The following is a 15809-nucleotide window of genomic DNA, read 5'->3' on the forward strand; positions in this document are numbered from 1 at the left end:
TAAAATATACTTTTGATGAGTAATGAAGAGCCCAAGCAGCAAGCACTGTGTGGAAATTCCCATTGCTAGGGTCTGTCTCCACCGTGAGCATTGTAGTAGGCTACATGAAGGTGGGGAATCAGTGTTGATTTTGCCCTAGACACCAGCTACTAGTGCTAGACACCACTAATGAATGTGTATTGATTGTTCACCATTGAATGTTTCCTCTGTACCTTACTTCTCTGTGGATAGTGTAAAACATGTTTATTTTTTATCAGTGAATTTTAACGCATCACTCAAGATGCATAAAAACTTACCGTCCGTGGACGTACACTCAAAAAAGTGTAACATCTTCAAGATGGTTTAGACGATCTCACAAAAAATTTGTTGTACTGTAGCTGTCAATCAGGTCAACCTTAATTTAATCTGGACTAGTTAATACGGACTTCACTAAGTCTGTAAAAATATACAGTTAAATTAAGAATGTTCTACCGTCAACTAAGCAATTGTGATGAACAATTAATTATAGTGGTTCAGTTGATAAATTTTTCAAAATCAAGAATTTACCTTAAGTTTTTTTTCTATTAAAAGAGTGTTTTTATAAACGAGAGACTACTAAACAGTACCAGAATACCACTGACGTTAATCATATTTAGTTTATTTACACGTAATCCGAACATCATGAATCCAAAATCGGTCCGGATTAATGATGGTATTATATACTGCAGTGTAAAAGTTCACTTTTCTCAAGTCTGAAGACTAGCCTTTCAATTTTGTCAGAACCCAAGCATAGTAGGCCTATGAAATACAACTAAAACACCACCTTAAATGTAAATTTTATAATTTTTCTTCAAAGATTGTTTTTGTTCACAGGGTCATCAAATTCGCAAGACTCTTTCCCTTCTGGTGGTGGCAGCGGATCCATGGACGGTTACGGTTACGGCTATCCACCTGACTACAACAACCAAAGACCACCTTCCCAGTCCAACCAAGGTAATTGGTTTTTGGTTAATGGTTAACTTTCTGTCCTGTCTTCTTCAAAATTTACTTTAGTCAGTTGACAAACTTATGCGGCTACAGTCGGGTCTTGTGGGTATTAATTGTTTAACTCTTCAAATATTTTTATTTTCTAATTTCTCTGGTCAAATTGAATATTAAATAGTAACAACATTCATTAAAGATACACTTTACGTTTGTATATTCTTTATTTGGTAATTGATAAAAGTTTACCTATATTTTTTTTTACTAAAAGTACTAGACATTTACGATGAAGTTCAAATGCAATTCAGGTTATAATTTATTTAATTGAAATAGATATTTTTCATAATACAGTACGTGGTTTCAATTGTTTCATGTACAAATTAATGTTTGTATTGCAAATACAACAATCCCTATTATAAACTAATGGACCATTCAAAATCTTCAGTTTAGTTACACCCATGCAAAGAATTTTCCAATAAGATGATTTTAATACCCTACACATTTTACCTTTTCGTTAGTTTTTAAGTTGTATACTATGTTGTTTTCTTCAAAAATATTTTTTTCTTTTTTTTATTTCTTTGTCTTTTTAAAACTTTTTTTTTGTTTTGAAAAAAAAATTTCAAGATATTTGGAGAAGAGATTATTTTCTTCTATTATTTGTTTAGTTTAATAGAATGAGTTCGTTTCAAACATCTTTTTTGTGGGAGTCCATTCATTGCGAGTACAACTTGATTTAATAATCGTATAATTTAGATAGTATTCTTGGATCACTATTCATACATTTTTCATCAGTGTTCTTGTGTCTCGGGGACTCATGGGCCAAAGTACTAATGGATTTTTAGGAAATGTGAAAGGCTTATATTTGAAAGGATTCATTGTTGTCGTTTGTTTGAAAATCTAAGGTTTCAATGCAGTCATTTGCTTCAGATAGGCCCTCTGCAGTAGGTAGTATTTTTTATTGGGACAAACATGCATTTTATTATGCGTTAGCGCTATAAATATAATATTTATTTTAAAGGTTTTAGGAGAAATTATTTTGTTTTAGCATAGCGAAATGTTTTAGATATGCAGTATATTTTTTTCTTTTTATATAATTTTAACAGAGCCCGAATGGACTTTGAGTCAACATGGGAAATTTATTTAACTTATTAGTTTGCCCTTTCTTTTGGTATTAAGGTTGAAGCATAACTTCGACAGCTACCTGTAAATACAAATTCTATTCATTGTCAAGTCGTACGAAAATACAACAAATATATTCCTAGATACTTAAAACTATTTTTTTTTTACTGGAAGATGCATGATTTGTTGAATTAGTATGGGGGTGAGGTGACGGTAAATATCTTCCCAGATTTCTAAATAAAGAGATTATTCTATTAGAAATATTTTATCTGCCATTAACCCCCTTCTCTGTTGTGTTTCTTTATTATATTTTGAAAACTAACAATTTATGTTTCCTCTCAAATTAACTCAATGTATTTTTACAATGGTCAAACAAAATTATTTTGTCGTAAACTAAAGGTTGTCGATACTAACAGCGTAGTGAAAACAGAGTAAAGTCAGCAAGATACTTTTTCAGACTCTGCAGTATTTAAAACTTTGTATAAAAAATAAAAATACTATTAAAGAGGCCTAACTAATTTAAAAGTTAGCATTACCAATTCCCTCAATTGTTAGTGTCTTTGAATGGCTAATTTGTATTTAGTTGCTAAAGAAATTATAAAAACAATTAAGGCACAACACAATTAACATGGAATTTGAACTGGCAAAAGGACAGATACTATGGGGAAAAAATTGTCATATATAAGAGCAAATTAATGGCAAACTGGGGGATTAACCAGCAAAAATGGAGATAAAGTGGGATTAAAAAGCAAACTCGGGGATAAAGTATGGGAATAAATTATAACCTTTATGGATAAATTAAATAGTAAACTTGGGGGATAAAGTGGGATTAAAGGCAAAGTGGGATATAGAGTGGCATTAAATGGCAAGGTTATAAATAAAATGGGGTTAATCGCCAAAATGGGATAAAATGTCTAGGTAGAGAACCAAGTGAGATTTTAATTGTCACACTTATGGATAAAGTGGGTTTTTAAATATCTAACAGCGGAATACAGCGAAGTGTGGTGTTGTGGAGCGGGAAATGTGGGATGTTTAGTCTTGTATGGTGGTTGAGAGTAAGAGTTGCCGTGTGCAGGTGTGGGGGTGCCGACCGCGCCGACGGATAACATTAGTGTTTCCAACCCGTTTGACGACGCAGGCCCCCGCGGCCCACGCCCAGGTACATTGCATTGCTCTGCACCCTGTATTTTGTGGGACCCTTCCCGAGCAGTAGCAACTCAAAGTGGTAACATTGCCGAGGATACCGAATGGTTGATTTTGTACAATTATTGTTGTTTAAGGGTTATATGATTGAAAAAGGTCTTGCGGAATTTTAAGAAAAAATAAGTGTTTTTTACATCAGGATAAATATTTTTGTAGGTTTGTAATGAAATTAAATGTTTTCACTTGATTTTTAAGGATTCCAGAATAAATCATGCTTCAACCTCTTGGGTAAATTAGTATATGCAAACAAGAAATCTATTTACACTATATCACCTCGGAAATAAATAAAATCACAGAACTAGACTATACGGCTGCATAAATTGACAGTCTGTATTCCATCTTCATTGTGGTATCGGTAAAGATTGTGATCGCCAGCTGTGATTACATTTATTCATCATCATTATTGTTTCTAAAATTCGTAAATCCCAAAATAAAACAGTAAGCCAGCGTTAAATTTAGTTTGGCAATGTTACCATGTTGACTGTCGCCAGCTCGAAGGTCTCCCGTCTTGTTGTTACCCTAACTTGGTGGTGGAATGGGAATTCACTCTCCAACTCGACTCTACACTTCTATTTCTGTCGTATCTAACGTAACTGTTTGATGTAATTTCACGTCTTCGGACGTTACAGTCGGTCCGTCGAGGGTTACCTGGTTGAGGCCGTTACATGTTTCATTATGTGTGTAAACGTTTTCCTTGTATTTACGTTTGTATTTTGTATTGTCATCTCTGCATGCGATTTCAATCGGTATTTTTAAATACTGTTTTGTTAGTTATCTTTAGTTGTTTGATGTTTTTTCCCGTACTGTTTACAATACTTTGAATTTTATTTGCACATTTTCAATATCTTATTTGTTACTTAATGGTTATGTTAAGTTTTTAAACCTCAAAACTGTACAGCAGTCGACAAAGTTTTTGTCGCTTTTCTGGCGGCAAAGTGGTTGTTACTTTTACAGCTGTTTTTTAAAATATTAGAGTGGACGATTCAAACAAGGTTAAAGTCAGCGTCAATTTTTCAACAACATTGTCACTATCAAGAAGAGATAGTAAGGGCTGTGCCACTTAATGTCAGAAAATGCAATTACATTGCTATAGTTATTTGTGTAACTAGTGGTGAAAGTGGCACTTTGCTGCACACGAGAGCAATGTTTACGCACGAGCCGCAGGCGAGTGTGGAATGATCTCGAGTGCAGCAAAGGCCTTTTTCACTCGTGTTACACATTATATTTTTCCTACAGTCACTATAAAGCATATAAATAATTAGTCTTTCAAACACTATGCAACACGTTTTTAGGTTCAGCTGGTAACACAAATGGTGCCCTAGAGAAAGTAGTACCCGCGGTCCATATCACTCCGCTATTTTTCCTCGGCAAGAAATGTGCTCCGCGTTTTGAGAATATAGTTCCGTATGTTTTTGTAATTTGAAGTGGTTTCCGCGCCTAAAAGAAATGCTTAAAAGGTATTTTCTTGTTTATTAAGATCGTAGGAAGGTTTTAAAAACGTTTAAAAGAAAAGTCCAGAAAGTTCAGAAATACCGAAACTATAAACACGAAATGACAGGTTAAATCGTAGTTATAATAGTCAATCAGCTGCTCATAGTATAATTATCTTTAAGTGTTGCCAACCTATTTCCAAGCGTACACGGATTACGTGCATAATGGAACCACGCTGTTTTGTGTTGTTTCGTTGGAATCCTGATGTGCGGCAAAGTATAAACCGTACGGCAAAGTATAAATATGCAGCAATTAGCAGCTTTCTGTACTATAAACAGTACAAGGAAGCCAACTTTGTCGGGTGACTGTAGGAAAATGTAATTACCATTACATGACTATAATAAATGTAATTTGAAGAATTTGTTGGTATCCACAAGAGATTTTATTTACTTAACAATTTTGTAATTCAGATACAAGCACACTCAACATTTAAAACACCATATTTTCTGGCTCTTAACCTTAAAAACATTTAAACTTTACAGTGTACAAAAAATGGTGTGTTACTGAACAATGTCTGAATCTGTCTTAATTCCAAAGCAGTAAAATATTACTAAAATATCAACAACAAAAGTGCAATTTTCGTATATTCAAACTCGGCCAGAAGCCTGTAAACTCTTCCAAACACACTTGCTGAGCTCAGTCTCTGTGAAGGCTGTAGGAGTAGAAAATCCACTCAGCCTAATGATGGAAACAGGATTTTTAGAATATATCTTATTAATATGAAAACCACATACAAAAAGGGCAGCCCTTACTATCCGACCCTGGGGTAAAATTTTGTAATCTACAAGCCTGAAAAAAAAGAAAAAAGTTAAATTTGGTCATGTGATGCAGAATGAGTTACACGAGGGTTGTTGCAGGTATGCAAGGAGGCTACCAGAACCAGGGAGGAAACTACTCTCAGTACCCTGACCAGTACAACCAGCAATACCCCCCGGGCAGCTCGTATCCCCCCAACAGACCACTGTACCCCCCCTACCCGGACCAGGACAGGTTAGTGTAGAGCTATCTAGTAACATACCCTCGACTAGTTACTCCTCGCGGCTGTTTACACCCTCCCAACAGCAAATACTTAGTTGTGTTGACGGTGAGGAAAATTCAAATAACTTGGTTAAGGTTTCATCTCTATTGCACACAGGACCTTTTGTATAGCTTGATTTGAGCGTAATAGAGTGAAAGGAGTTAGAGCACATCTCCATTAATAGCAAATTATTTACAGTTTTTACCATTTTTAATCAACATAAAAAAAATACCTTTTCCGAAGCTTCATTTGAGGGTAATAGAGTGAAAGGAATTAGAGAACCTCTCCACTTAGAGACAATTATTTAAAGTTTTTACTATGTTTTATCATTTCAAGAAATAGTCACTTCTATTTATGGTTGGGATTATGGTTGTACTGCATTTTCTTATGCTATAGCACACTTTTCTATGCGAGGGATGACATCATGAGGATATTGGTGAAGGTTCATTCGCTTTTGATTCTAAGAAAACAACATCAAGCTCTTTTCTTTTATGCTACGATTTTTTTTAACTGATAGACAGTTGAAGTTATATAACATTTTTCAACTCCTATTTCTTTGTTTATGTTTATTTAAGGTGATGGTAAGTTTCAGCTGTTTGTGGATTATTGTGGAATATTTCTATCACAGTAAATCAGAAATTTATCCAGGTATGAAGTGTGATGAGAACCTTTTGGAATGCAAAATGTCCACAATAATCCCCATGGTCTTCAACTCTTCACTTACACATGGGACAAAAGTTATATTACCACTGCATTACGTTTGTAGGGGCTACAACCAAGGCGGGGCAACGGGGCCTAGTCCTAACGCTACAGGGACGCCGCCGGGACCAGACCCTTACAACAGGTACAATATGGGTGCTGGACAGCCACCCGGCTACCCACCCAGACCCGGGCAGACACCACCCGGACAGCCACCCAACCAGCCGTACCCACCACCCCAGCAGCCGTACTACCCTCAGGACCAGGTGAACTGTCATATCACTTCTAGTGCTAGAATAAGCCAGAGGTCTTGGGACTTTCTAACATAGTAAAAATTTACCTAAAAATAGGCTATATTGACAAATGTTTTATTTACTGAATGCAGCCCAAACGTACATGAAGTGCTGGTGGTAGTAGAAATCACTATCTCCAGATAGGTCGGGAAAAAACTGAATTAGAATGTCTCGATAGATATCTATTGAATTGACATAAGGAACAAAAGTTAAAACAATCCAAGATGCAAATGGGGTTTCAAAGTTTTTATCATTGTTTCGGTTGATTTAATAAATCTGAACATTAGACGGTTGATCACAAACTTCTTTGTACTATCTGTATCTGGCCTAAATATATCAACTCATGGAAACATTAGCAATACATTTTGCATTAAAAGAAATATGATGATCTGGAAATATATGCAATAACCATATATGTGTTTCAGGTGTATGGCAGTGGCCAGGGCCCCAACGGCGGGGCACCCTACCCTAACAACAAGGGAATGCCTCCGCCCGGCGGACAGCCCCGGCGACACCCCGACTTTGCCAAAGACCAACCTTACCCACCTTACAACCAACAGAGGCCTGCCATCTATCCTGGTATGGATTTGGTATTTCTCAGTGTAATTTTTTTAGTTTGCTTAGAATAATTGTCATTGGTATCGCAATTTGTTTTATTTAGTTCCATCTTGCTATTTAATTATTTTATATTTTAGAGATAATCCTTGTGAGTTGTGACTAAGGAGATTTTTGGGAAGGCATGTCGTTTGGTTCATAAAAAAAGATAATATAGGGCCCTTTAATGATTTATTGTTTAGGTGACTATCCCTAGTGGTTGTGTTTTCATGACAAAATGTCAGAACCAACTCTGGCCCCTCTACCCTCCTGTTTATGTGAATTAAAGTTTACTGATAGATGCCAGCACCAAAGCTTACAACATAGAAACTAAAATATGTTTTCCCATAGGAGAAATGGATGTACTTTCCCATCCCCATTCCCTGTTTAATTAACCTCTGTGACAAAATACTTCTTCCTTGTGTAGGTCTTCTTTGATGGTAGGAGGTGAGACACATTTTGTGTGTATCTCTTAAGCCTATGGTACTTAAACTTTCTCAGGAAGCTAGCAGAACACTATGTAACAAAATTACTTCCAGATTAAATTATTTTGTAATTTATGTGGATTTCAGCTCAGAACCATTTTATCACCATTGTAAAGACGTCAATGTCAATTAAATTTATTAATATTCCTATTTCTAGGTTTTAATACACGTTGACAAAATAATTTCTGTTCAGGTGGATGGCCGGCTCAGAACAACAACAGCCAGTATCGGGGGCAGTACGGCCCGGGCCCGGGGCCTGCGGGGGGCCAGTGGAGCCAGGTGTCAGGCCCCCGTCCCAACTCTCAACCCCCCAACGGACCCCCGGGACAGTGGGATCAGCAGCGGTACCCTGGCCAACCCCCCTACCACTCACAACAGGTAACAAGCCCTTCAGATCCAAGATGATTTGATTAGTCTATTTCAATAATATCTTAGTTGAGTCGCTGTCGGACCATTGATCAAAATAGACTTCCCATTTTTATATTTAAGTTGTAACCAGTTTTTTGATAAGAATTTACATTGTTGAATTGAGCCACGGAGTGTTCTCCTGCACAGAGAAGTAAGATACAGAGGAAACGTTCAATGGTACACTAAATTCGTGTCTAGCACCAGTCGCTTGTGTCTAGTAAATTCTATTGGTCATCCCTTCTGCTCTCCTCTTCCTTACTCGGTACTAGTATATTTCTGCCCCACCATTCCAGAGCTAAAAGTGCACGGTTGTTCCATAATCATGTTTCCTTTTTATCTTACTTCTCTGTCGCTACTCCTGTCAATTACTCATTTCTTTATTTTATGCCAACTGTTAATCCAATCCAAACTGATAAACAATTTATGGTAGCATTTTTTATGCCTCATCAACTGGAAAAATCTGAGGGAACTGGCATATTCTCTGAGTGGCTCATTCAATTAAGTTCAATTCTAATACAAATTGGCTACAGCGGGTCCATATAATATATTATGAGATGTTATGAAATGTGATGTTTTCACCTACACTAATTAGGGGAAGTAAATAAAAATGGAGTAGGAATTGAACAGAAAGCAAATTTTACCAGTTCTGCCTATTGTCTATATAACTTTTTCTTTCATTTACATTTTTCATATTTTAATCACAAAGTTATTTTGATTTTACACACCAGGTACAATATGTGGTGATTTTATTTAGGCCAGTTTTTGAGTCTTTAATGTTTTCATTTTGTGTTCCTGGAAATGGCTTTTCTGAAATTAATTTGTTTTTACAGTTGAACCTCTATAAGACGAATTTCAAGGGGTACGGGAAATATTCGTACAATAGAGGTATTCTTAATAAAGAGGGTCGTTTTATCGAGGTTTAATGTTGCTGTTATTCTTCTTATAGAGGTTTCTCCTTGCTCCAAGGGTTTTCCAAACAATGATTGAGGAAGGAGGAGGGATGGGTGGGGGTTTCATGTTGAGACAAGCTTCTGTTTGTTTTGAAAACTACGTACTATGGAGGTTAAGATTATGATAAATTCGTCTTATAGAGGTCACGTTCGTCTTGTAGAGGTTTTGTGCTAAGAATATTCGTTGTATAGAGGTTAATCAGTCCTAGCCCATGTCACAAACAAATTCGTCTTATGGAGGTTTTTAACTTAATTACTACGTTGTATAGAGGTGTTTTTAGCATTGACCTATATGAAAGTGTCAAGGGGATTAAAAAAAATTCGTCTTATCGAGGAATTCGTTTTAACGAGGTTCGTACAAACGAGGTTCAACTGTAGCAAATTTTCAATAATTTTTTACATTGTTTTACAGTTTGTTTATTTTCAACTTTTTTATGTTTCCGTTTTATTTTTGGTTTTGTAATTTTTTTTAGTGGGGTGTACCACCAAGTATGGGCAACACTGTTGTGGGCCCCAACTCAGGGCCTAGGGCCCCCATGGGGCCCCGAGGTTACAGGCCCGACGGCAAACCCTACTGTCAGATGAACTCTTCTGGTGGTATGAAAGTGAGTATTGAGTGGTAATCACGCCAATAATGCAGTATAGAGGCTTAATTACCAAAGCCCATGCGTGAGCAGTACTACTATACTACAGTCACAAAATTTAGACAGTTTTAGGGAAAGTTCTCCCACATTTTTTTTCTTAATAAATATTAAGCAGCTGATCTTAATCTTAAGGCAAACCTAAGCTGTTAAAAAGTGGTAGGTTCAAGTAGAGGGGGATATATTAGTTCCCCTTAAACCGCCTATATTTTGAGAACGGACTATAGTTAATGGTTATTTTTAATTATGATTTATTTATTTTTACATATTTTGTGGTGTTTAGATAATGGAACCATTTATCAGTTTAGAATTGTATTCTTTTGCCTTAGTAAGCCTAAGCTACATTGGATTACCAAAGTTAACCATTACTCTGTATGCACATTTAAACAAGTTTCAACTTATTTTCAAATATTTGTTTTTATCATAAAATAATATTGTACATTTTTTAGTAGTTTTACTAGCTACTTGTTATGACTGCTGACATGATTAAGACTTTTGCTATTAAATTTAATATACACATAAAAAAATATGATTCTTATTAGGGTCTGTTTAAATAATAATTTAGTATGCCAGTATGCCCAACATGAATTAGATTATACATATTGTTCTTGATAAAATTGTAAAGAGTTATGAAACCTCAATACATATGTTTTACCTAATATACTTTCTCCTATACAATATATCAGGTGATTTAAGAAAAATAAATAAATAAACATAGGCTAGCAGAATTCTGTTCATGATATTTCTCAGTAAATGCAACAATTTTAATTTTCAAACAACAACTTAAGTAAATAATGCAGGTATTTGTAGAAAAAATATCATAAAAATATCTTACTACAATAAAGACAGATCTGAGTAATTTTTGATTGTTAAGATTGTATAGACTGATTTTTAGCTCAAAATAGGTATTAATAATGCAAGTTTACTAACCTAGTGTTAAAATAATAGTTTTTCAGACTCACTTTTACATCTTGATCAAGTTAATGTGAGAAATAAATTGATACAAACCCACTATCCATCCATAAATGTTCAAATGGTTTGTCTTTTGTATACAGTAAAAAGTGTGCCTCTAACCAAAAATGTTATCCATACAGCTATTATTGCTTTTAATTATTAGCAATCTATTCCAATAATTTTTCCAAATTTTTTTCAAGTTTGTTTTAGTGCTTTGTTGTAATATGGTGTTTGTTGTGTCGCCAGGGCCAGATGTCAGGTCCCATGCAGGGAGGTCCGGGAGTCAAGCGAGAGCTAGTGTTTCCTATGGACAGTGTGGAGGCCGTGCAGCCTGTACTGTACAAGCGGCGCAGACTGACCAAGACAGACGTGGCGCCGGTGGACGCCTGGCGCGTGATGATGTCACTGCGCTCCGGGCTGCTGGGTGAGACTACGTGGGCACTAGACATCCTCAACATCCTGTTGTTTGATGACGCAAGCATCGCGTACTTCGGCCTTGCACACCTCCCAGGACTGCTGGACGTTCTGCTGGAACACTTCAAGCACGCCCTCTCCGAGATGCTGGACAAGCCGACGGTAGAGACCGCAGACAAGCACCGCTGGTACAAGCGCACTTCCTCCGAGAGCAAGACAGTTGACCTCGGCAGCATAGCTACGCCCCCGGACCCTGGTGAGAGGTTGAGAGTCATCCGTGGACCCGACTACACGATGCAGTCCAGGAAAGGCCATCCTGTGACTCTGACGCCTGCCAACGAGGAAGTCTTTGTGTCGGACAAGCGGAGAGTGTGGGACGAAGACGAAGTAGAGGAGACGCCGGAAGTCCCGGACTATTCTAGTACCAAATATATAATTCCCTGTTTTAAAGGTGAATTCGGACTTGTGCCGTTTGTAAGACTGTTGCCCGACAAAAACAAATGTGATGTTAAAGTGAAACGAGAAAAAGACTCTGACGAACAGACCGACTCGAAAAGGACTAGGTCGTTAAACGACTTGTTGACGCGGGTAAAGTTAGAGCCGAGCGAGTCGGAAGTGAAAAACGAGGAGGTTGACGAAAGGATAAAAGACCCGGCGGGAATACTAAAGCGGAGAAAGATGTCCGATTACGAAGACGAGTGCTATAGCCGCGACGAAGCCAGCTTGTATTTAGTCACGGAAAGTCAAGACGCGTTAGCGAGGCGGTGTATATGTATTTCTACAATCTTGAGAAATTTAACCTTTGTTCCTGGCAACGAAGCCGAGTTTGCTAAAAATGTAACGTTCCTTAATTTATTGGGCAAATTGCTGCTGCTACACCACGAACATCCTGTTAGGACTCAGAAACAGAGGAATTATGACCGAGATGACGACGCTGACTACGGTGACTGCTGCTCATCTCTGCAAGGCGAGGGCGAATGGTGGTGAGTGATCAGGCTATTTATTTACTTACTTATGAGAAACACAAATATAATTATTACTATTAGTAGGCCTAGTAAAGTTACCATTTAATTTTAATCCATACTATTTTGCTCCAGAATCAATTTTAATAAAACAAATGTTCTGGGACCTCTGTCCTCCTAAAAAGACAATTAGATTTTTGACATGAATTGTCTAATAGCTGTTATGCATAAGGCCTAATCTTTTTTTATTGTGATCAAAATAAACCAATTTGGTTTTGAAACTATTGTAGTGTTTTACACAACACATTGACAAACGTGGGCACATTTGTTCAAATAATTATAAAAACAACAAATATTTATTTATCTTGTTAATGGGTTTAGTTGATTAATGTAATATTTTAATCCTTTTTAGACATGGTTTCTACTATTAATTTAACTTTGTTTATATGGGGGAAGATTATAACTCATCTATAACTTGCATTTTAACGACTACAATGTTTACAGGTGGGAGTTTCTACACCATCTGAGAGAGAACGCGCTGGTGTGTCTGGCCAACATGGCTGGCTACGTAGACCTGGGGCTGTATTCGGAGGATGTGTCTCGTCCTCTGCTCGACGGACTGCTACACTGGGCCGTGTGTCCGGCGGCGCAAGGACAAGACCCGTTCCCCACAGTCGCCCCGTCCAGTGGACTGTCGCCTCAGCGGCTAGCACTGGAGGCGCTCTGCAAGCTGTGTGTCACGGAGAACAACGTAGACTTGGTGATAGCGACCCCGCCTCACTCTCGGCTAGAGAGGCTGTGCTCGACACTAACCAGGCTGTTGTGTAGGAGTGAGGAGCAGGTGAGCCAACTAACAATTATCTACAGTTCTTTCTATTAAATAACGGTGCTCTAATGTTATATTGACCACACTAGGCTGTTTCTGTTACCAAATATACACCACACGAGATTGGGTTGGGCTATTTGTACATTAAAAAACACTTTCATTTCAAGTTTGGATACCTAACCTAACCTGGTGTGGTCGGTTGAGCAGGAGAGGAGCAAAATGCATGCACTTCCAGGCATGCAAAATGGTTCTGTAAAAATGTGTGTTCTGTTGTAACAAATTTTGGTAAAGGAAAATAATTTATTGACTTAATTTTTATATTACACTAAAATATACAAATTAAGGCTACAGTTACCTTATTTAATCAAGGAGTACAAGTAAATAAATCAAAGTGTTATCTCCAAAATCCAGGCCTTTTCCGTAGCAACCAGTTCCCTCAGACTTTTCAGCCATCTGCAATGTTACCCTCTCATCCAAGTGTTAAGTCTTCAACTCTGAGGTCATTTCCTAGGATATTAATAAGTGTTTCTAAAATTATAAACATTTTTTTTCAATATAATTGCCTTGTTTGAGTCTACCATATATTTCACAATCTAACTGGATATATATTTGATTGTTGAAGGTGTTGAGAGAGTTCTCTGTCAACTTGCTCCACTACCTGGCTGCGGCTGACAGCGGCGTCGCTCGCATCATCGCAGCTCAGTCGCCCTGTGTGTCACTGCTGGTTGCCTTCATAGAGCAGGCCGAGGCCAGTGCCCTGGGTGTGGCTAACCAGCTCGGCATCAATGCCCTACGAGACAACCCTGACTGTATGGGCACCAGTCTGGACATGTTGCGACGTGCCGCGCGCACTCTGCTGCACCTCTCCAAACACCCGGACAACCGACCGCTGTTCCTGCAGCAGGAGCAGCGACTGCTTGCGCTCGTCATGAGTCAGATCCTGGACCAGCAGGTCGCTGCGCTCGTGTCCCGCGTGCTCTACCATGTCTCAGACAGGCCGCCTTCCCCCGAGCCCAACATGCCTTAGTCTCCGGATTCTGACGACGGATTTTAAATTTGTTCTTAAGAGACAGTGTGTTGATTTTTTTACTTTCGAATTTCAAAAGTGATTCGTATTTTATGTGCTGTGTAATATTTTTTAACTCGCGACTGTCTGTTTGAAATTATCGTGCAAATGCTTTATACGCGGGCGCCGTTGTACATAGGACTGTAGGGCGCACGTGTCAGACTGAGTTTTAGCGAATCGATCGTTTTGCAAATAGGCGATGAAATATTTTTATACGTGTTTTATCTGTTGTATAATTTATTTATAGTGAGTTTAGTTTTTTTAAGTTTTCGAGTGTATTCGAAACTGCGGCGGTGTAATATAGTCTGTGTAAGATATTTTTCACCTTATGAAATGTATGTAAAAATGAAATTTAATGAATTAGTTCATTGAGGCTGTAAACTTATGCGTGAACATAAATCTTGGTCGATTATATTTACCTTACCTTTGGAGATCATTTATCAGTCATTTTTACGAGTTATAAATTTTTGTTAATGTTTTTATCTACGCAGTTAGTATAAATAATTATTTAAATGTATAATTTGTCAAAAAGTTTCGACTAGAATGGATGATGAATAAATATGTAAATATTATATAATGAAATTATTAGTAATTCTGTGCTACGATTTTATTTTTCTCCCTTTACCTTTTGTAAAACGTAGTTGGTACCAAGGAGGATATGAAACTATTTTCTAACAGAAAGAAAATAGGTACTTCAATTATTAGCTATTGAAAAAAGTCTAAATTATTATCTTCAAGCTTCAAAAAGCTGAAAGAAACACATATTTTGCAACCTTTTCAAGCTTTCTTATATATATATATATATATATTTACTTTAGAAAATGATTGTTTGTGCAAAATGAGAAAAAAACAACTTAAAAGTTTGGCGTAATTGTCCTTGAATTCTGTTTACTGGTTAGGGTCTTGGCCTTGAGCATTTCCTTTTCAACAAAACCAATTCCTTATCAACGTTTGAGATGGTAAAAAATAAAACTGCATTACGTGACATCATCAAGAGCCACAGAATGAGATATGACTCTTCATAGTCGAGCCAGTAAAACGAAAAGGAAAATTAATTAAGGTAGGTCACTTGTTTGTGTTACATAAAAAAGTAACATTAAAAATTATATTAACTAGATACAAATAATAACTGTTGATTTCCTACTCTCTAAGATGTAGCAGTAAATTGAAACTGCCACTAAAAGCTGGTGAAAAAATGTGATGTTGTCACATAAAATTGTCATATTATGTTTTGTGTTTTGTAAGGGTTAGTCCAAGGTAAAAAGGACCAATAAGAACATGTGTCCAAAGTCAGATTGGAACTAGTTGTCACTTTGACCTGACTTAAATTTCCTTTCCTAAGTCTGGGTTTCCTTCTTTTCTAGCTGCGGAATTGTGAATGTCAAGTCAGTTTTTTGTGTGGTTAAAACAGCCCCTGACGAATTCGGCAACTACTAACCCCTATGTGAAGAGTAAGAGTCCATTTCGTCAGTTGAGAAACACTACCTTTAAGGAATGGAAATTGGAAAGGATGCTCCAGATCCAGTTTAAGTAACAATATTTGTTAAATTAAGAGGCTTCAACTATTAAAGCCGCGTTTACACCGGAGTTAATAACATAAAGTTAATTAACTTTTGTTATTAACCGGCAGTTATTAACAAAAGTTAATAACAAAGTTATTAACATATTATTTTGTACTTCAGTTTTTGTTAAAAACATTTATGTTAAAAACATTAAGTTACTCCAC

The 15809-nt window shown here is 37.0% G+C and overlaps 1 protein-coding gene across 4 annotated transcripts in view; it reads left to right on the plus strand.

Annotated features, from left to right (window-relative positions):
• Positions 1–14671, plus strand: part of LOC128991539 (trithorax group protein osa-like) — a 105868-nt gene extending 91197 nt beyond the window's left edge. For all 4 annotated transcript variants that reach the window (XM_054414514.1, XM_054414515.1, XM_054414516.1 and 1 more), the window contains 10 exons: positions 853–972; positions 3155–3238; positions 5631–5763; positions 6558–6756; positions 7209–7362; positions 8056–8240; positions 9694–9825; positions 11062–12212; positions 12696–13032; positions 13640–14671. In XM_054414514.1, coding sequence (XP_054270489.1) covers positions 853–972; positions 3155–3238; positions 5631–5763; positions 6558–6756; positions 7209–7362; positions 8056–8240; positions 9694–9825; positions 11062–12212; positions 12696–13032; positions 13640–14044 — 2900 coding nt within the window. In that variant the 3' untranslated portion in view covers positions 14045–14671. The remainder of the gene's footprint in view (positions 1–852; positions 973–3154; positions 3239–5630; positions 5764–6557; positions 6757–7208; positions 7363–8055; positions 8241–9693; positions 9826–11061; positions 12213–12695; positions 13033–13639) is intronic.
• Positions 14672–15809: the final 1138 nt, after the last annotated feature.

This window comes from Macrosteles quadrilineatus, unplaced genomic scaffold, assembly GCF_028750875.1.
Source record: "Macrosteles quadrilineatus isolate MER2022 unplaced genomic scaffold, UCM_ALF_1.0 Scaffold_4__1_contigs__length_99947679, whole genome shotgun sequence".
Classification (NCBI taxonomy): domain Eukaryota; kingdom Metazoa; phylum Arthropoda; class Insecta; order Hemiptera; family Cicadellidae; genus Macrosteles; species Macrosteles quadrilineatus.